Source organism: Varroa jacobsoni, unplaced genomic scaffold (genome assembly GCF_002532875.2).
Source record: "Varroa jacobsoni isolate VJ856 unplaced genomic scaffold, vjacob_1.0 scaffold_1154, whole genome shotgun sequence".
Classification (NCBI taxonomy): Eukaryota; Metazoa; Arthropoda; class Arachnida; order Mesostigmata; family Varroidae; genus Varroa; species Varroa jacobsoni.
In genome coordinates, this window is record NW_019214056.1 from 88,847 (window position 1) to 111,866 (window position 23,020).

General features: G+C 41.2%; 1 protein-coding gene across 6 annotated transcripts in view; it reads right to left on the reverse strand.

Moving 5' to 3' along the window:
* Positions 1 to 6: 6 nt before the first annotated feature.
* The window catches only part of LOC111267167 (uncharacterized), a 41,657-nt gene continuing 18,643 nt past the window's right edge, over positions 7 to 23,020 (reverse strand). For 5 of the 6 annotated variants that reach the window (XM_086971218.1, XM_086971219.1, XM_086971220.1 and 2 more), the window contains 4 exons: positions 7,449 to 7,528; positions 5,018 to 5,176; positions 1,807 to 1,978; positions 7 to 1,067 (listed from right to left, as the gene is read on the reverse strand). In XM_086971218.1, the coding sequence (XP_086827344.1) occupies positions 937 to 1,067; positions 1,807 to 1,978; positions 5,018 to 5,176; positions 7,449 to 7,528 (542 nt within the window). In that variant the 3' untranslated portion in view covers positions 7 to 936. Of the gene's footprint in view, positions 1,068 to 1,806; positions 1,979 to 5,017; positions 5,177 to 7,448; positions 7,529 to 8,065; positions 8,515 to 23,020 lie in introns of those variants that run through there. The other variant, XM_022845227.2, reaches the window with a different exon arrangement.

A 23,020-nucleotide genomic window follows, 5' to 3' on the forward strand; every position in this document is an offset into this window, starting at 1 on the left:
ATTTATGCATGTGTGTATATGTGCATCTGCGCACGTAACGTTATATATATCTGTGTGTATATAGCTTACTACAATTAACATAGCAAGCCAATATATTACCACAAATTATATAAGCAGACTTTTGAATCATTTCATTAGCCATCGTTCCATCCCCTCGTTCCCCCAGTTTTGTTCGGGCATCCGTGTGTCTCATCTATTCCATTATGGTAGTGCTGTTTCAGTGTGGAGGAACAAGAGATTTCCCAGTATTGTACAGTTTTACAAAAATACAAAATAACGATTTGTTCTACCGCCTATCTCCTCTTTGTGTCTGTAGCTTTCCTTGTAAACCGTCCTGTATTTCATAGTAAACGTTTGAATTTGTGAAGTTTTCCGTTCTAAATGTCATATTTCGCGCTATTGTCATCTTGTTTTCACCCGCTTCGTTTGTCCAGTCACTTTTTCAATCGACGCCGAAACAACAACGGAACGTACGTAGACGTCCACGTTTTTGTTTTTAAATTTTACCGCGTTAGTTGTGCACGACGCCGAGCATACTATAGTTTTCCTATTGTGTTGGTTGATGCTGTGACCGCGGGGGAGAAAAACGCTGCTGAAAACTGGGAAGAGGGCGTGACTGTCTGCTAGGTTAGCTTCGAGCGTACGTCTGACGGGTCACTGGTTGATATGCAAATCGCCACGTGTAGGTGGCGCTGCAATTTCAGCCTCGACTCGCTAACTGACTTCTGCTGCTGCTGCTGCTGCTGATGTTATTGTTGCTCTTGTTGTTTTTGCTGTTATTGTTGTGTTCTTGTTATTGTTGCTGCCGTTCATTGTTGCAGTGCAGATCTGGTACAAATTGTCACGCATGCGATATCATATCTGCTATTTCACACATGTACTGTCTTGTCGTCAGAATTCCTGGCCTGTCTGTTGTAGGCGTAACGCAGTGCTTGGCTAGATTTTTTTGAACATGTGTACTACTCGGCCAACACCTTCGATAACGAATACGTCTCCGGTCCGGTTGAAGCCCTGCCGCTTGTATACGACTTCGGCGGTGCATCTAGCCACGCACCAAACCATACGACCTGAAATGCAATAGCAACCGCGAAGATTCAGCTCACGATCATCATTTTTACTAGTGAATATATGTACATATTAAGGTATTCCTTTAAATGGGTCGAATTAGCTTTTACAAATCTAGATTCCTATGATACGAGCACTTCTGCTGCACCATGAAGTCCTTACAATCTCAGTATGCCAAGGTCCGGTTATGACAGTATATCCCTGCGTTTCCGCTGTTAAAAGTTGTCATATGAAGGTAAGCATCGGAGTGATTTGAATTATCTGTTACGAATAGCATTCCAAAGCATCTTGAGCTAAAATTTAAAAGAAAAAGTAGACTTACTAGGCTTCTTGCTTGCTTAGCATAGAAATAATTGAGAATATACTGACTCAGTAATTAAAAAGGCATCGAGCAGGCTTGATCAAAGGACATGTCGGTAACAGGTAGACGTATGATCCATTAGGACACACCGCTACCAGATTGCCAGGAGGCTAGATCTCGTCAACGGCTGTCGGCCCTAAACGCGCTGGTCTAGAGTAGTATGGCATAGGCTTAGGAGTTGAGAGTTGACTTATGCACTACCATAGTACCATGTATTTATTATCTTACAAAAAGGTAAACGCTGAAAGTCTGAATATTTCTCGACATATTACATATTTATCACATAATCATTTAGAAGCAAATAGAAAATAGTGCGTGTGGGCACCCTCAAGCTGTTCAAACGAGCTTTAATGAAATTAGTCAGAACGCCAATATTTTACCTCCTCGCTCTTTAGAGCACCGGATACATGCTTCAATTAGTTTGGTTCCGAGTCCCTTGCTTCGCATTTTCGCAGCCACGGCGAAGCCCCGAATGCGCCACTGGGTGTTCCCCGCCGGCGTCGGGAAGTGCACCGCCGGAGCTTCGTCAGCTTTTACCTCACCGAAATCCTCCTGTAAACGGGCACGGATGAAAGCGAAGTCGTAGAAGAGAAGGCACGCCACAGGCCGTGCTAGGCACCAGAGATACCATGAAGATGAGTCATGCCATCATCCTAACGCTGTCACGTTTGAAAGCAGGAATGGAGAATCCAGAACACGAATTAAATAAATAGTGTTTATCTGGGTCGGAGTTGTGGGTTATCAGCGGGTCTAAACAGATCTAATCTGATCGATGAGTCGTGTTGTGCGATGTCCTTTTTTTCTTTAATCCAAAAAAACATTTCTACAGTCTATACCAGACTCGTGTACTATGATTACCTAAGAAAAAACGTGCATGAATGCGCACGTACATGCAAATTAGTGAAAATTCTGTTAAATCCAGCTAGTTAAAGGTGTCTTGGCGTTGTGCGATTTTACTAATGCGCACTTTCCAAAAGTATGGGTCACCTTTTGATTATAAATGCATTAGCGAAAATCGCACTAAAACACTGCTCTATGTGAACTAGGCGAAGGGAATCTGCCCCTCTATCACTGTTATAGATACTTAAGTCCGATTCGTCTTTTCGCTAGGTTGGAAATACCTTTATATATGCCCCGTTACTCGAAACCTTATCTGTAATCGTTTAGAACGAAGCCATATCCTGTTACGTTCATTAGCACTTGCCTGCTTGCTACCCTTGCGTGCGGCGAGCTTCGTGCAATCCTCGTTTACGCATCATTTCTGATATTCAGGAAAAAAGTCAGATGCCGGGATGAGGTTCTCAGCTCTGATTTTTTACTGCTACTACTATATACGATATACTGGCTTTGAAATTCTGCCCAGATGGGAGTCCATTTGGATAGATCCATCCACTTTCATTTCAACGCTGTTATGTATTAAATTTTGTATCTACGTATGTATTTACGACGGATAAATATGGCCACCACCCTTAATGAACGTCGCCACCCTTGATTAGCACATGGCAAATCTTGTTTCTACTAACATTACATCTTGTGTTTAAGATAAGCATGCTTGACGTGCGTAACCAACTCTGCCAGGATTCACTGAACATTTAGCTGCTGCTTATTCGTCGTCTTTCATTCATTTTTTCAGCAGATCGCTTTCAAAGCACAAAATTATAGTCGAATTTTATAGTTTTACCGCATTTTTTCGTCATAAAAGCACTCTTCCTCTCCAACAAGCCACGCCATAATTTCGTTTCCTCTATGGCCGCCCTTTGAACTTCGAAAGGTCCAGCCTGTCTGCCATGCGACGACAGAAGGATTCCCAATCATTGTGTTATCTCATTGGCGGCTCTTCCGTACCAGAAGGCATTTAGCAAACTATTCTATTTCGTAGGCCTACTACTACTACTACGACAGTTGCTCTTTGTCTGCGTACATACAGTCTAATGTGAAAGATTCAAGAAGAACCGTCTTAGCGCGGATAATAGGTTACAACATATTACACACTTTTCTAGGGAGAAGAATCTTTCTGGCGGTAATAGAAGTTAAACTGTCCTCCACGAAATGTCAGCTGAAAACATGTTTCTTCAGACAAATCCCAATCGACAGCCAGTCACTTCGCAATTCTCCATTCCTTAGTGTGGTACTTATGAATACGTTCGGCGCACGTTTATGTGCAAACATTTGAGGCAAAGTACGTATGTATAACGCACATGTAAAACGCAAAAATGGTGTCTGTTTTAGATTTTTTCTTGACAATCCAGTCGTATGCTGCCTGTCGACCGTTGGGCCGACAATACCCTTAAAAATGTAATGTCGAGTTCCATGAATGGGGTGATGTGAGGTCTTATCATGGAGAAAATAAGCGATAGCTATATAAAGATATGCTCAATATTAGAACTATGTATATGTAGACCTATTTCGATACAGAATTGCTTTTAATAGGCTGCAATGGAAAAAGCAGTTTAAGCGAAACATTCGTGTAAATGTGTCGATGCCCACACACAATGTAGCAATGACGTCGTGTTATTTAGGAGTTAATTCAATGTATATTTCGTCACTAGAAACACGCGCCTAATCCCTAGACACTCCGTAAACGAGCAGGCTGTTGTCACACTGCGATTTATCCAATTATCACATTGTGTTATTAGTTTAAAAAGCTGATATATATATTGTAGTGAAAAATCAGGCGCGAAATAGGAAGACTTGTTTGTTTTTGGCTCAAATTAAGCCGTGCTGGTACTATATTGTATTGAGAGCCCTCGGCTTTTTGGACCTACATGCCGAATATAGCTATGACGCAACATCTACTGAGACGCTCACGCTCACCAATTATATAAATATAAACAAGTGTACTTCCTGATACGTGAAACGGTAAATAATTACCCTAGCTTCAACACCATTCAAACGATCGTAGCCAACTGACAGGTGCCAACTCGCGCTATAATGGGCCGGTGCTACTCAAACCTCTATATCAGTGCAGAATTGCAGTACGCCAACCATTGATACCTCTTAAATGTGTGAATCTTGATAGGCTGTAAATAGAAGGATGAAAAAAGGCTATTCTACGGAGGGGTAAATAAATAAGCTGATAGCCACTGAAAGGCATCGCGTTTTTTGCAGACTGTAGCAGTCGTTTCGTTAAATATCTACCTACGCTGAAAACGTGTGTGAAAATCGAGCCCTCGATCGATGAGTACATAGAATCGCTGTAACGTACTTCCAGTTAACTTTGTCTGTCGAACGCCGAGCAATCAACAAAGTGGGGTAAAACGGCCCATTTTATTATCAAGATATAACAGCGTCTATCACTAAAAAGCGATATTATATGATACGGTAACAAAACGCATACAGACAGCAGCATGATTTACTTGTAGGCTATGTCCTAGTTGTTGCCAGGGCAATTAGACTGGTCATTGCCTTAGCCACAGTTAGGATAAAAAAGAAAGCACTGGGTTAGTTGATATGCAAGGCAGCATTTACATACAGGAAACATGGTACCCATTTATAATGGCTGTACTGAACGCTACAATTATATCTGTCTGTTCGCCTGAAAATTGGGGGCAATAAATTATGCCTATCTCTCCAAAATCAAGGGTGACTAACCTGGAAGAGTGAAATGACTCCCACTAGCTCATTGGCGACAAAGGCTCCGAGATGAATCGATGTTTCGTTGTGATCACCCTCGTAAAAGACGACTTCTAAGTCAGGTCGGAGTACTTCACGTCGTAGCGGACATGTGTCTTCGTAATTGATCTGACGGATCTACAGCATATAATATTGTTAACTAAAATATCGACATCTTGTTTGGTGTGATCGCTGGTGTACGTTAATTTCCAATTATAATGCAGAATGCCAGATGTAATTAGTAACTACCTACAGCGTACGGCATCTGAATTGGGACAAAGTTCGATCGTAACGGGCATGAGTTCATTCGGCGCCTTCGTTATAAGACGAACGTCAGTTTCTACAAGAAGCATTGCCAACCAACAATGCGTTAGTTTCCGAACCCGGGCAAATATCAGCTACTACCATCTCTACGTGCTACATCAACGCCCATCGGAGATTATAAACGTTTCCCTGTTGAGATTGTATCGCGTCGCCAATCGTATGTAATGCATGCCGTTGTAGAAGCACATTTCAACACGGCACAGCGAAAAATCCGCGACAAAGTCAGCCGATGGCGTCGAAAAATGCATTTTAAATTGTCTCGATCCAGACGTTAGTGAAACAACGTACGGCGCAAATTGTTCACGAAAAATTCCGACATACAGCAGACTGACAGTCTTTTTTCTCTGAAGATACATTTTTCTATAGTCGATGTAAAAACGAATTCGTCCATGTGCTGCGTGTGGTGCCCAGTGCCATAGTTTTTTCAGGAAGGTAAACGCTCGACGACAACAACAATTAATCCACATGTTCTACAAGCTGTTGTGTAATCGGAAGTGCCTGAAAGAAAACTCTTTCACACGACGGTGTATCGGTTTAGACAAGCCGATGGGTCCGGGGTTGGCTGCTCGGGAGCTACGTTAGAATGAGCACAGGTGACCGTCACGTGGACCACATTTGGCCTGTCGTATTACTATGTATCGAACGTTATTGAGCAGAAGTCCAACATGACAACGCTCGACTTGCTCGCCAGTGTTTTTTCAAGGCGCTCGCAAGATGGCAACAGGTCTGCGAGTAATTTAGCGCCCCAACTGAAGCTGTAGTCGCGCTCGGTTGTGAATACACATTCCAAAAAAATCGATTTAGATACAGTCTTAGAAACGAAACTTCCAAAGTGCCGTCTTCTGTACGTACGCGTACAGGAGACGGCACCTTTTTTTTACTGAATTTAACTGACTTTTTTTAAAAAAATTCGTTACACGGCACAGTCTTGCCCATATCTAAGGTGATATTTGTTGTTTCCAGCTCTTGAAAGCGAAATAGTTCTCCTTTTCGTGTTTATGTCCGAGTTGTATAGATGATTCACAAAGGAAGCAAAAACAGTTTGGCTCGCGATAACAACGGATGTGTTTACAGTAGGTAGGACATTGTCACTGAACACGAAAATTGTCACATCGAAATCCTATGCAGTCGGTTAGGAAAGAGACCTACTGAAGTAGCCATTGTTGTGGAATGAACAGTAAAAACTGCACGTTTCCTTTTAGCTAGCAATGTATTAATAATTATGCAGACAAAGGCAGAGACCGTAAGAATGGTAGCGTATCAGATAGTTAGAATCTAGCACTCACTCCCGTGATTCTCCGCTATAGCTTCTGGGAACATTGTTTTTTTCCATGCATCGGCAGACGAACAAGTTGTCGAGCGTGCTAAAACAACAGCCATCTTGTCGACCGTCGGACCGCAATTGAACGAAACTGATTGATTTCAGTGTCATGAAGTGTTTCTAAAGCTATATACATAAGATTGTACTGCATTTTTTCCCCGTGATAAAAGGCGCGTGACAGTGCGCTGGAGTATTAACTGCTGTTTTACGTATAGGACGATCAGGGTGCCAAGGATACGAACTCAAGACTCATTATCATAACCTACAAATGATTTTACCTGCATTTTCTAATAAAAGGAATAGATTTGTGAAGTACTAGTGATAAAATTGTCGACGACAAGATACGCCAATAATTCGAAAGAAGTCGTAGCATGTACAAAATGATTAGCCATTAGGCTAAAATTCTCCAATAAACGAGCATGTCTGACGCCGTGATGAGCTGCAGCGCAATGCATATATGGCGTCGAAAAAATCTATTCTAGGTTAAGGGGGGGAGTACTTTTTCAGCAGTGACTGCTATACAGTCTCTGTTCATTGGAATATGTAAGACAAAGCAACTCGCTACAACTACTGCGTCGAGGAAAACCAACAAATAACCAAACAGTAGGCATTAATATATTGAGCTAGACCAATGCATCGTTATCATTACTGCTAGGATTCAAAGGCTAACCTACGCATCTGCTTGTTAATGGGGGAAAAAGCATGAACAAGAACAAATCCAAATGATCCTGAAGTGTTATTAAGACGGCAAGAATCAAAACTGACCACAACGTCGATGGATTCAACGGCTAACGGTTGCGTTGGCTCCTGAAGTTTGACGTTTTCATCTGACGGGGCCATCAGACCTGCAATAAGTACATTGAGCAAAATATAAAAATTTAGATATTTGGCTGATCTTCAATGAATAGTTGTACTGTTTTTGTCTTTACACCCAGACCTTTTTCACTAGCTACTTCATGCTAGCGTTTCTGTATTTCGTGCGTTCTAGTGAAGCTTTTTCCAGGTAGCTTAATGTAATATCCGATGATTTTATATGCATCATGTAATTAACTTTCAAATAAGTTAGGTTATTAGAGCGAACAAACCTTTGCCGCGTTATAGCTTTACTCAAGTCATGAGAAAAATGAGAATACAAAATTTCAGTTCCATAAAAGGATAGCTGATTGTAAAATCTGTACTTTGTCCTTCTATAGGAGGGGAGAGACTGGCGTAGACTAAAAGCTGAAGTGCTTGTACGATAAGACGACATAAGCGATGATATAACCCAGGCCAGATTTTTGAAGATGAAAGAACCAATGAATAAATTCAGCAGGGAAGAACCCTAAAAAAAAAAAAAAAGAATGTCTAGTTTCAGTGATTAATCTGTTTTCGAATCACGTTACACTTTGTCGGGCAGTAGCACATTTTCTGAAGATCGCCGCAGAGGCCCATTCCGGGACACAAAACACACACGAGAACCATATTGTCCATATGCAGGGGGCGGAAGTTGGCAATAATATCTTCAATGGCACTCGAGACACTTCTGAAAGATTTTCTTTGGAAATAAATGCGATGCTTTCTTGCTGCAGTCTCTTCTGTAATGGTGCTCAGCGTAAAGCTGCTTCCTTGTCTAGCGGCTGTCGATGGGACAGGCTTACTGCCACTGGTCACAAGTTTTGCGAAGTCCCTTTTATTTGTACTAACGGAAGTTGTTCTATCCTGTAGGTTCCGGCGGTACATCAATACAACGTTGTTTTTTAGAAAAGCGCGCTGGCTGCTCTCGCCAAAAATTTGCCAGCTCTCTTATAGTCGGTGCTCGCGTACGGGTAAGTGCATATCGATAATTGTTGATTACCGATTACCGGCTGTCTGCGCCTTAATGCCAATCGTCAGGCTCTTTGCGGTCCTTTGTAACTCCTCTGCCGCTATTGGGTCTAGGCATAGTCTAGGCATGTATTTTTGCTGACAAATAAGCACACAAGTATTGTTCACACCGCACATTGCTGCCGTCGCATTGCCAAACAAAGGGCATAAAGATAACCTCCTTGCAGCTGCTGACCATGGAGAACCCGTCTGAGCGAGAACCCTGTGCGCGCCTCTTTAGACAAACAGCGTTTTCGCTGCAAGGGGTGATAACAGTCACAGCAGTCGTAGGGAGCACCGTTCCGATACACGCAGGACGAATATGCGTTTTTGTCTGCGTATCGATGTTTGCATAAATGTCTCTCTGTAGCCACTTCTCGCTGTGTGTGCGCGTACGTGTGTATGTGTGTAAATTACTAAACTACAACAAACGGAACAAGGCTAACGCTGAGGAATAGGTGAAGCAACCCGACAGACGAAGCAAAGGCAATAACCCGTGCGGGTATTGCCCGTCTAGTTGTAATCTATTATAACCACTATCAGGAGCGCCACCTTTCGGCAAGAACAGAAAAGTAAACATTTCTTTCGCATGGCACTGCGTTGGTGGCCTCGTCGCTTGATTGTATCGGTTCATCATCATCATCATCATCATCATCCGCACCGTACAACAATCATCAAGAGAGCTGAAAGAATGTACGTGAGAATCCGTGCCTTTAACTAGTATCACTATTTGTTGCATTGACTTCGCCCGTCAAACTGGGTTTGACCTATTTCAACTTAACACAACTACTGTTGATACGGGATCAAAGACTGCGTCGTGTATTCCACGATTGCTCTCTGCAAATATGGGGACGCTATGCATATTTTTGCTCAGGTTTGACACATTCGATACTTATTTTCCATATATTGCTGAGCTTTCACTGTTCTATAGGGCAGCGAACAAAAATCTCGGCTTATTTGGGTACCAACTCCCAAGCGCAATCCATTAAACGGTCCTCCTGGGCGAAGGAGCATCAACTTTTCTTACCCGCGTGATTCGACAGTGCGCCTAAATGATGACAATAAGTGACCACGAAACAGCAGCCACATTGGCTTCCGTTCCTCAAGGTCGTAGACCCATCCGAGTTCGGTGCAATATCTATCGACATGTCCCTAAAAACACTATTCTTTCTTTCCGCTTGCGGTCTCTACGCCCCCTATTTCATTACGCTCACATGAGTTAGGCCTTAACTGTATATATTTGTGCGCTACAATAGGCATTAGATATCTAGAGTAAATATCGATTTTTTTTTTTTAACGCCATCTACATAAGAAATACGCGCTTCGGACTATTATGAACGCGTGGGGTTTGCTCCATACGTGGTGACTGTCCGGTAATAAGGAAACGGTATTTTAGTGAAGCGCTATCTTTTTCGATTTATAGCATGGTTCAGGATGCTTCGATCCCATCGATGGCCATATTTTTTTAGAATACCATAAGAAAGCATACGAAAAATTGAAACAAACGAAATATGTATGCCATTGTATGGTGCTATACAGGGAATCTCCCTGCGTGAAGGTGAGGAATAGATCTAAGGCTAAACATAAGTCTAACACTATAGGCGTTCTAATAAAATTGATTTTTGCTTGTAACGGTTTCTGTTGCTGTCTCACCATACAAAGGGGTCTTGCATTATATTATAACAACCACAGATGTCATATAATGCAAATTCAAGAGATCTGGTATCATCGTGTATAAATTTATCCACACACGCCATCACAACCCTTTGTCTTTTTCTAATAAAGAAACGTTGCTTGTTTGGGCTTACGGGGCGGCTACCAGTCCAAAGCGCATAGATATTATGTGCAGTTTTTAAGCTAACTAAAAACAGCCTAAGATCGTCCGATTGTCCTGCTCTCATGTTCGATTGTTTTTTTCTTTCTGCGGGAAACCGTAAAATACTTCTAGACTTTCAGAACAAGATCACATTCAAGATTGTTCGCAACCAGCGGACGCGGGTCACAGCCGCGAAACGCATTACGTAAGTCGTGTACACGGAAAAAAAATTGCTGGGGCAGGTGGAATCATTGCAGATTTCCACAATCGACCACGCGGCAGCTACACGACCCAAGCGGTGTGATCCCACCCCTCCCCCCCCCTCCCTCCACACACACACACACCGTATCTCATTGACAGCACGTTTTACGTTTAGAGCGTAGAGGCCGATATTTAGAAACGATAACAACAAATGCCAGAGCAAAAAACAAATAACTATATATTGGATTTCTGTTAGCTCGGACTCAGGGCCGTGTTTTGCAAAACACAATGTTGCTTAGATACTTCTACGAATTGGCAATAGCAGCTGGTCTGCTAACATGGATGAACGTCTACGTAGAAACAATTAGGGCTAATTGTAATCATTAAGTATTTTGATTGTTTGATTAAGTGTTTGAAGAAGAAGAAGAACCCTTCTCATTGTGTTTATATGTTCGAAAAATATATGGTTTCATAGTGTTTATCATTACTAATACAGTACTACTGACATTATGGCATATATTAGGCCAAATGAGCATATTATTTTTTATATCCGGAAGAGGGAAGCCTGCCAGTAGTTGCCACCAAAATTCAGGCATTCGCAAAAAAACATTAAGGCTTATTGTTAACAAATTAACCCTATAACGAAATACTATTGACCATTGCTGGCCACTTACAATGTAGGAAACGGAAATTAGAAATGGACTAATTCTATATAAGAATGATAAACACATTGACCGTTCGATCGTTATTTCTACTGTAAGTCACATTTGTAATAATGTACCTATTTGTACCGCTATAATATATTATAGCTAATTTTCTTGCAATCTAGCATGTATCAATAGTAGCATAGACTTCACTTCACTTAAAAGAAATCCGAATCTCTTAATGTTAACCATCCTGCAAGAAGTATTTTACCGCAAGACGAGTCATGAAACAATTTACCGAGAGCAAGACTTCTGATTCCGGCAGTTGATTGCTGGCAAGAAATATAAATTGGGTTAATAACTCATCACGGGCTCGATAAGAAGCCGTAATCATCGTACCCAAACGGCCTATCGCAGTCATCCATATGTCAACGCAATACGATGATCTGAACAATTTGGTCGTTTCGTGATTCGTTTTAAGAATGATTATCTAAGACAGTGAGTTATGAAGCGGGGATGCTGAAAATACGTATCGTGGGGAGCATGTTTTGTTAGATACCAAGTAAACCGATAGGCTGATATATATATAACCCCGGAAACCTTTCCGTAGACTGCAATTATCATAGCAGTTTTAGCCGTTCTCTATTATTCGAGATGCTGTTCCCTAGGTTGTGCGCATCGCCGCCTTTCCTTCCTTCACGCAACATAGGCCGCCTAGACGGTTTCGTTATTGGCGCTTTCGGACCCAACTGGCAAGTCGCGAAAAGCTTAGTGAACTGAATCGTCTCATTTTACCATCTTCATCTAAGACTGTCATGACAACAGCGTCAACGACAAAACAAGATGGAAGGTCGACGAACGTTCATCGTTGACCCAGGTCTGGCTTTCTCAGACCTCTCTCATTTGGCCACAGTCCACATGAGGAATAAGAAAGCATTCTAGTGAACGAGAAAGCCTTAGTTTCTTTACTAATTTCCGTCGGAGTGACGTGATCCACGTATGGCGTGCTTTGATAACCTTTTCGTGCTACTTTTTACGAAATAGTGCATGGAAAGCCGACCTTCGAAGAGATGGAAGCTGCTCGCTCGCCTAACTAGAAATCCGCTGCTTTATTTTTTCGAAGCACAGCCGTTTCGGATGCGGCTGCACAAGCGGTATATGATTACACGAATGCCTATAAACTAGGAGTTCGCGTTCAAAAAGGATTACTGGAAATAAAATCGTACAAACTAAGTTTGCGTAACGTAAAGTTTCAAAACCTGTTGTGAAATAGAATGCTGCTCAAGTTGATAACATTTAGAAAATTTTATTTAGATGGTGGAGTTGCGTTTCACTTTGTTCCATCTAGCAAACTTGAAGGAAATGCTTATGAAAGCGGAACAAGCAATCTATTGTATTAATCAAAATGCACCTATCCTTTATTTCCGCGTCTGTTTTTAGCTCTGGCAATCTATAGGCAATCATTGCTCCCTAGCCTGATACCACGTCCTACGGCTTTCCTATTTTCCTGAAATGGATACAATTAAACTTGTGTTTGTTTCGAGCAGAGAAATCCACAGATGTTTAAGCCTTCAAGTAGACCTGGCCGATCCAACCAACAAATGAACCTAGTCACAATCCTACTATATATTTCGAAACGAGTTCCTGTTACAAAGGTATCTCATAAAACCTACTCTCAATGCTTTCTTCGGCTACGACGTCTTGAAACTCTAAAAGTAGGAGAAAAATACAATGATAGTCGAGTAGTATTCCGGTGACACTTCTGCAATACTGGATATTCTTTAAACGACTGTGATATTCGCATGGTGCGTACTTTCATACGAAGCGAAAAGGATAACCCCACTAATAGATCCACGAGTATGGATTATGCATGGACAACTCTGTAGATCGATGCATGTATATATTTCTTTCGTTGGGGGAACTTATACTACGTCCTTATCAAGGCCTTAAGTACAGTACATAAAACAGGTTCCGCGCGCGAAAATTTAACCTCTTGGGAATTATACGGTGCAAATACTGAGAGATAGCATTTTAGTTATGAACAACGGCTTTCATTAATGTGTATACAGGATGAACGGATACATACGGAATGATGCGTCTTGAACTGCGTCACACGAAAACAAAAGCGCAAAAGTGCCTCTATTGCAGAATAAGTATGATTTATCGCCCACGAATCGTGGGTCGAAGTCGCGAAACTGGTCATCGATGTGGTGCCTTTGGTAGTTGTCCCTTCAACCCATCAACCCCACCCCAACAATCAAGGATTAAGTTATGAAGTATAAAAACTACGACTGCTAACGAAAGCCAGCTCATTATGATCGATACGTAGACGAGTGAGAGCAGCACAAAAAATGCTTCACACGCACCGAATTATAATCGCGACACATCGGCTAGAATTTCTTTATGGATTACAGACAGAATTGTGTATTGCACTCAAACACTTTACCTGCAGCTTTTTTTGCCTCGATCAAAGTCTAACTTAACTATCCTTCATCATATCATTAATTATCCTCTCACTGTTTTTTCCTCAAATAATTTCTGTCACAATCAGCCAATCTTATAAAAATCGATCATATCATCCGTCAGGAGTAACTCACGAAGGGATGGCTATTGATTTGCATTCCGCCGCAAATATTATACATGGTTGTTGTAATAGTTAAAGGCAAAAGTTCAGCCCAAGCAAGTGTATAGACTAATATATCCCACATTATTAGGCATCTAAGGCAAACCGTGTGAGCTTTCAATATGCTGTTAACATTGCCCATTAATGATAGATACTTGCAATGCTAGCGAAGCATAGGTTACGCCTGGGAGTCGGCCATTACTCTATAAACAAAGAGTTGGCCAAAAACAAAGCGATACGAATTACGTACTAACGCCAGTAGCGAGTTGTTCTAGAGGCTTTGTCGTGGGATTTGCAGGCGCCTAACAACAGCTGCGTTTGCATCCTTCAACAGCAAAATAGGTCAACTGGCTTAACAGGCCACATGATACTATTTTAGTCAGGAAAATTGTCTGAAGACGCACAGATCGTGAGGGGGCTGGCCGTGGTACCAATCATGTTATGACCATAGAACGGTCGGGTCTGTCATTTAGAGAAACCATTGCTTACCGTAGCAAAGAAACACGATTCACTCATTCGCGTTTCCATTTCTCTTGCGAAGCAGAAGTAGTATCGTGAAATAGTGACACCAGTGGACTGCCTTCCAATTGAATAGCCGCTCAATATGTCCTGTTAATGGCAACACGTGGAACTCTAGCGGTGTTATTAAACCTACTTTCAACGCAAAAGCCCTCTGTGACTCTCTAGGACTGTTCAGTGATATCAGCTAGAATATATGTATGTGAATAGCTTGCTAATTGTTCAGCGTCCATTCCGTGTGACCCTGAATTCCTGATACATGAGGATGCATGCAGGTAATGTCATCACCCGACGACTGGGGTGAGCGACAAATTGTCGTGTTATATCGATAGTCGTTAACGGGAAATACGTACAGTGGAACAAGCATATACTTGTCACAACTTCTTAAAAAGAACTCAGTCCTCAGAAATTGGATAGCTTTCATATATATGCATGTAAGCAAAAGCGTCACATTCAGAAGATAGAGCCTAAGCTACGTAATTTTTTGGCTCTTTGAAATAACTTAGTCGGAATTTGAAGCGTAATATTAGCAGAAAGTCTCGTTACGTCAATTTAATACTAACGAACAATCGAGGACCGAATAGCGGGCTTACTCTCCTTCAACGTTCAACTTCAGTTCCATGAACAATCGTTTACCGTTGCAATGAAAAGTATTAGCTGGTTAGCGAAATTAGCGTAGCCTTTTTACTTACTTGGCTTAAAGCTTAACTGTACATATTAAATCACTCATAATCGTAAAAAGAGTAGCAAGCATCGAATAGGGCGTATTAATTAACGACGCCTTATTTGGGCCTTGAAGAGGACGTCCGAGCTTTTTTTCTACGAATTTAATTAAATTAAGTCATTCTGCTATTTCACATTGGCACATCGCCTAAATATGGGACGAGGCTCGGGAAGACCATGTTAAAGCTTAGCATTTGGAAAATCATTGGCGGATTGTCGTTATTTGCGTCGCAGAGCTCCGAGAACAAACTTCTGGCAGAGGAATTTGCAAAGTCAGGCCCTATATTCTTCAGTGCCTTACATATAATTCAACATTAAGTTCGCTGCACTCAAGTAAGAGGACCACAAAAAGGCAGAAGAACTATAGCCTTCTGCCAAAAAACAGAATAATGCATTCGCTTACGTTTTGAAGGTCGCAGCTTATTCGGCGGAGCCTATAGATACTCCGATAGTCTTCTACCAGTACAGAGTATGATTTCCCTGCATAAAAATATTTTGCAGTTAACTATAATCTTTATCACTGTGTGTAAGACTCATGCTGCTTCTTTTTTACTCGTCAAGGTTTGAAGGGCATCGTACTAGCTCCGCGACGTCTTTGCAGGTCCCGTGCCTCTGATCTATTTCAAGACGATCCGAATCATTTTGTAAACGAAATTTCCCTAGAGAGCCAAGCGTCTGTTCAAAGAAATACCCCAGCATCGCCCACTTACTGGTAATGTGTTTTGTTCGAAGCACTAAGTACTTGAGTCAACTATTACGTTACGTAAATACATCGCACTGTGTGTGAGTACAATTGCTATAGCTAAATTTGACTCGACTAGTGTATCTTTGTTTTGATTAGGTTTCGATCGTTTCGAACCCGTAGTTTTGTTGCCCACTGACCGACCGATCGATCGAAGCGTTACAAGTAGCATTTTTCTAATTTCCTGAGTTCGCTAATGCTGATGCTAGACACTTGCTTTTCGTGTGAGATCATCGAGTCCATTGAACGAACAGTCTATACTTTCTGTCCGTCCAACATAAAACGCTAGAACTTTAAGTCAAGAGACCTAGCGCAAAAAATCGATGTTTCAATTTTCTGAAATAAATCACTAAAATCAGGTAGATGTTTGCAACCTTTCTCCTCTGATCACCTTTGACTGCTGTGCCGTCGACGTAAGTAACAGCGTATTGGTCCACCACCATGTTCTTCATAATTGTGGTCAGCTTCAAGTTGCAAACGGCTATTGAGTAGACGTTTGCCGTTATTAAATGCAGCGGGTCTGGCGGTGGAACGTGCTTCATACGTCTTTCATGCGGCAGCACCGGCAACAGCTACATCGAACGTGCTCCCAAAACAGCTGATATCAGCTGACCTAAGCGCCGGAGCGTAATTTTGCGCTCATAGGTCCGCGGGGTACATCCGGTCAGCGTGTATCCACCCGCACACACAAATGTAGAGGTATCTTGTTGCCGTATGCAGTCGTTGTCCAGACTCAAAGGACACACTTCTTGACCACGCCCAGTTTGTCTCGTACCTTCTGGTCTTGAAGGTTCTTGCCCAGTCACTGCATACCTGTCTGCCTTTGGACTGCATGCTTGCAGGCCACGCTAGCCTGAATCAACACTCACTGCTGTCGCCTTCCACAGCGACACTACGATATTAAAGCACCAGCAGCAGTGGGACTAGCACCCTTAGCAAAGGAGAAAGCTGTGCTGTAAACAGATTTTGTCGGAGCACTTGTGTCTCCTCTCTCTGTGTCCTCTGTGTATTCCACTTGCCGTACCCTGTCGCGTTTTCTGTTCTCGGTTTTACAGTAGGACTGCTTGAAACTGGCGCTGGCGCGAGCCCAACTACATTCTCAAAGGAATGGTCTCCGATAGCTATCGCACAGAGGCCTCTGCAACTGGGCCGTATGTACAGACGACTTTGAATAGGCAGTTTTTGCCAAGCACTAGGTACAGAAGGTTTCGTTTTGTATACAGCTAAGTACAGAATAAATAAGCAAAACGAAAAGATGGATAAACAACGAAACGAATTTATAATTTATTATGTCCCTCGTTAGGTTGAGCTTTTGTCTTTCAAGGTTTCGTTCCTCACGGCTGTGCCACTAGCATTAAAAGCTTTCCCGCCGTCTTCTCAGCCTCCCATTGTGTGAGCATGCGTTTTTTTACGTGCGTGTATGCATGAGATAGCAGAAAGCTAGAAGTCTACTACTATTACGATTAGTCACTGTTATTGGCTCTTAGTGTCAATAAAGAGCGTTTACGTTTCGAACCAGCAGGGGGAAAAATTAAGGGAGGCCTAATTTAAAAAGCCTACATTTAAGGCCAATTCATGCACTAATGCCAATGCGATAGTCGGTCAAAGGAGGTGAAAATAGAATATTTTTTAATTCAAAATTCTTGGAGTCGCAATCCTTATAGGGCCATAGTAGAGCGTCCACGGTGCGGGACACAAGTTATCAGGAAGATACGTTATAGGTCTTCCTTGAAGAAAATCATCGCCACAGCTATTTAGAAAATTAGCGAGCTTGGTCATATCTAGCTTTAAGATCCGTCTTTATTGAAAATATATAGATATGTAACGTTCTATTTCACTTCGGTCCAGTTCGTTCGCTTATATTTCACCCAAATAGAATTGGTTTATATTATTTTTAGCCAGCTTGAATTGCCTATGGTGTTATGCATCAGACTTCAATTACAATCGAACTCCTAACGATTTGCGAGATTCTCTTTGACAGAGTACTAATTCTTTAGTTATAAATGTTAATTATGTGTAAATTATAAATGTTGGCTGTTTTGTGCAATAGGCTCGCCAGTGTGCCACGGATTTCTATCGTTCTTCACAAGCCGAATATATGACCTTGACTGACACATTGTCAATTGATCAATTAAGAGATTAATGAATTAATTAACAATTAGTTAATTGTCAATCAAGAGACCTATACGATTATCTATATAATTGAAAGGGCTTTTTTGCAATCTGCTGAAAAAGTTTCTTGTACTCCGATGACGGATTTGCGAACGATTTGATTTTTGCAAATTTGCGGTACCTCCCTCAGGCCACTCACGGCCAGTGGCTAGAAGAAACCTAAAGAACAGCTGACTCGTGCTTGCCGTGTGTGTGTGTGTGTGTGTGTGTGTGTGTGTGTGTGTGTGTGTATTCTTATGTACGGAAGACAACTTTTGTCGATAAGGCAGCACTAACTTCAGTTTCTTTTCTTCAGGTGGTTTGCATATCGGTCTATTTGCTACAGACATATGTGATATAATAAAAGAAACTTAATGAATGAAGATCTTGAGCCCTTCTACTAGCTAGGGCCACAAATAAGTATCGGTCCAACTATTTGACAAGCCCATGTAACTTTGCGATGCTTTGTAAACGAGATGACAAGCTGAGAACGCCACAACCCGCAGGCGTACCTGATACTTTTTCGATAGTGAGTTGCGTTACTAGTTTAGCCGAAAGTACAAGCTGCCATAATCAGAATTTAACTAAGCACTGTTTGAAATGAGTTAACCTGAACAAAAAGCCCTAAAAATTTTTTAGGCGATTATTTTTTTGTCAGTATTGTCCAGCGTTTAATCTGTTATGGCTCCTACTTCTCCGTTCCCCGCCGTAAGCATAGTTGTAACAAGTCGAGTTTCTGCAGAAATGTATTTATTGACAGAAAACTTCCACCGTAAAAGGAATTCAGAATGATAGAGCAAAGGTAACACGAAGCAGGCTGAGAGGGATAAATGCAGACCAGTAGGCATGTTGCGTTGCTTCATACTTTAGCATAACTTCATGCTACTTTAGGTCAAAAGTGTTAACATTTTACCCTGGCATCGAGTTCGGACCCTGAAGGTTGTTATGCTGAATGAAATACAATTATTATCTCGACATCGATTTCTTGCCAGTGTCAAAAAGCTGCAGAAGTAATTCTGTTGTGTACAGTGACGATTCGGACACACATTCGGTAGGTAGGTAGGTAGGTATACACACATTCGAATTATCCATTAAAAGTAGCTAAAAATATTTGTCATTGAGCTTGAAATGGCGCCTTGTTCTGAGCTATAGAATCATTGCCGTATACCTGGTCCAGGCTCTCTTGAGAGCTTTTTTGTCGTGAATAATCAGTGTCGAAAATACTATTTGTCGTCACTTTACATACGCGTCCTCAAAACCCAAGGTCAGGATAAATTCTTGCACCCCGCTTCACGATCCTAATATAGTGCAACAAGAGCCCTCTGGCGGCATGTATCAGCAAATACAGCATTAGCAAAAGAGAAGAAGTAAATAAATACGATACATACTTATACGTTAACCTAATTAAAACTGTTCCTCTAATCATACGTAAGTTGTATTGTTCCTCTCTTACCAGTCGAATATCTAGTTCCTACTCCGTTTGTTAACGGAGATACATACCATATGTTTATATCTGCAAGATTGATACTGAGGCACTCAGCCTCGCTCAAAGTAGATGAACAAGGTCGTGTTTAGGCTTACGGTGCTCAAGTAAATTAAGCTTTCATCTTAACCGACCTAACGCGCATAACTTTTGAGAGGTGAAACTGTTGCTATCCAAGTGAAATAACTCCTCTCTTATTAACCTCCGTCCTCGATACGACTGATTCCAAACTACTAGTAAGTTGATTTCTATCTTCATCCAGCTTTGCATTCTTATTAGGTACGCACCTGATCCAATTTACTTGCTCATCGAGCAGCTAATCTAAACTGTTTTCGCATCTTCATCCACGAACTGGGCCAACTGCTTACAAAAACCTCCTTTTTTTATTTCTTAAAACAACCCCACTTGCCTAACTATTTATTATAAAAGCCTTAAACCGCTAACCAAATTTAGGGCATAAGTTCCACCTTTTCTGACTCTCTATCCAACGGCCGCTTCGATCGTTGAACTGACATACAATTGCTTTCCGCATCAGCAAAGTGGACCGCGCGCGAAGCGCGGAACTTCAATGGTAGTTGTGCATAATAAGAATACGTTAACTATCACACTTAATTGACAGTTTTAACTTTGGACAAAATAATCTTAGTTTACGTAGGCTGATCGGACGTCTTGATGACGATAAGCCCCGTTGCTTTCTTTGGGACCACCGGAACACTCCCTTTTCGTCAAGCTAGGCAGTAGAAACGGATCTAAGTGTTGTCTGTTTTCTATCTACTGGGTTACTAGTAATGTAGTGTTGATACGAACAAGGGCGGACGCGAGGCCAAAGTCCGCTTTAATCCATTTATATCGCTACCAACAATAACAAGAGCAGAAATCGTCGCTTATCCAAACGAGGGGTCTCATTATGCTTGCCAGGTGTGCTAAAAACAAAAGCAGCAGAATTAGTAGAAACAGAACAATGAAAAATGTTTGACTTCCCTGGCAATGATGTTATCCGGAGCGTACAGATACTCCACGTATAAATGTCACTATGTAATATTTAGGGAACAGAGAGGGACTAAATATATGGGCTCTATGGTCTAATTTGCAATCGTTTGATTACTTCAGTTTGATGTGATATCTTCAGCAATCTTTAGATAATATCACTTAGATGAAGTTATTATGTTTCGATTGTAAAAGATTCGGCTCGCATCTGTCTCGATACAGAGAGGCCCGGGAAGAGCACTTACTATATGTGAGATATATAAGATTTTTGATTCAAAGATGTAACAGCACAATTTTCCTTATACATATAGCGTACAAACAGCACGTTTGTGACTCAGTACTTATAATAACTCAACCGCTTTTACTCTACTAGATCCACCGCGATCTACTCTACTAGATCTATACCTAAAAATTACGTTAGTAACCTAATTGGACATGGGTCGCTAAAGTCGCAAATGGATCAACCCGCACGTGCTTTTACAGCTCGAGTTCACATTTAGTATTGATTAATCTGTTACGCTTCACACTCTATATGGAAATTACGTACGTCTATATATTTCCATGTTTTTCGATGTTATTAAGTGTGCTGGTATATTTCCACAATCGGGTTGTTAGTATTGGCCTAGCTCTAACTATCCTTCTTTTACGTATAAATATCAAAATCCGTTTACTCTTCCACCTCGTTTTCAATGGTTTAAGATAATACGCAATTTGTAGCTCCTATTTCCTCCATTATTATGTCATACAGAATCTTGCGGATATGAGCAATGCTAGTTAGTAGTGGCAATGATTAGAAGTTAAGGAATCCATGAACTGTTACACACCTTAACTTTCTGGCAGTTGTCTGAAGAGACCATTTTTTTTGGGTAAACGTTAGCATCACTGAACGCGGGTCCTTCGACAGCTATTTTCAGAGTTTTACAACCAACAAATGAATCATTACAAACTAAATCCAAATGTTCACTTAATAATAGAAAACTTGAAATATTAAAAAAAAAAAAAACTTAATTTGATGAACATAAATATTTTACTTTTTGACTGTTACTTTACTTGTGTTCATTCACATAGTTTTATAGACTTCGCTATATTTACTTTCTTTTATATACATATGTATATATACCTTATATATATGTATATATACCATTATCAGAAAGACATTCGGCAGTGTCTTGACGACAGATTTGCCAACCGGTATCGGTTCTCCTTAAAAAGCCTAGAAAATTACCTACCTACTTCCATAAGTTTCTGCGACTACTTCAGTTGCCTGTAGAAGAGGCCATGCTTTTTGATCAGCAGAAACAACTGCGTGCCTTTACAGCCGGCGTCGCTATCCGCGCTGATTCTGATCCGCTTGTCACCTCTGTTTAACGTCTTTCGAAAGTTCCATGACCTCTGGTCTTTTCGCAAGCGAGCAGCGCTCTGGGTCACTCTTAGACCTTTATTCTTATCTTCTGCAAAACCCAGTTCCCATTCGAGAAGAAAGCATTTACTCGTTTTGAGCTCAAATGCCTGCGCCTTATCGCGTTACGAAATCCAATCGACTATCGTATATAATCGTGTATAAATTTATAGAAGTCGATCAGATCTTGTAGTGCGCGATGGCATGCTGTCCCACCATTTCCTAGTCCAGTATGGGCTATTTGCTTTGAAAATGAAAGAAAAATTCATCACAAATTCTTCCATATATATATAGGGTCGGAGATTATGACTGAAATGGAAGTGAAAATAAGTACGGCAATATATGCAAATAATGATTATTTCTATTAAATGTGTCTTCTCTATCCAGAACATCTATTCATTGTTTGGCCGTTGTCGTAGATATATTCTCAAAGGAGTACGGAGTTTTTTGCTCTGATAGCACCACTGGCCTATATTTCCCCATATTTGTCCAAACACTGACAACAGCAACGAGCGCCGTTGTCGCCAAGGCACTGACGATACAATAGCTAAGTTACGTAGAATTTCAGACGTCTTTGCCGGATCAGGGTGATTTTTGGCCAGTTTAAGAAAACAGTCGCTACTATAACGCTGTCACTGACAAATACTGAACGCACTCAATAAATGAAACGAAGATAAGATCTAAATGATCATTTAGATATTTTGGTCTGTGTACTAGTGATTACGAGCATACCTGTTTGCGCTTCTGCAACTGCAACTGCCTATCCTTTCTCTCCCTTTTACGGTGTGTTTGGGATAGAATATTCTAATAATATAAATAATAAAGTATAATAAACAGTTTTGTCTAGGAAAAATGTGTCAATACAGATATTCTTCGTGGACGTATTTATTCAATGTAGCTGCCGTTTGATCACGGTTACAATTAAGACGCTTATTCTTAAAATTTTTCTCTTTCAGCACGAGCTCCAAACGTGTACTAAGGCGTAAAGGAGCTAAAAACTTTAGAGCCTATCTGTACGGCAGCAATATAGCGTTGAAAACAGCTGTTAATCTGTGGAATAGTGTTGACTTCTCTCGCCATTTTGACGAATTTTTGAGCTCTTCTAATCTAATCTCTGTTAGGAATCCCTGTTGTCGTAACTGATGCAAACCCTCTTCAAATACCTGGGCAGCCGCCTAACAATCAGCGATAACGTTGACCGTTCATG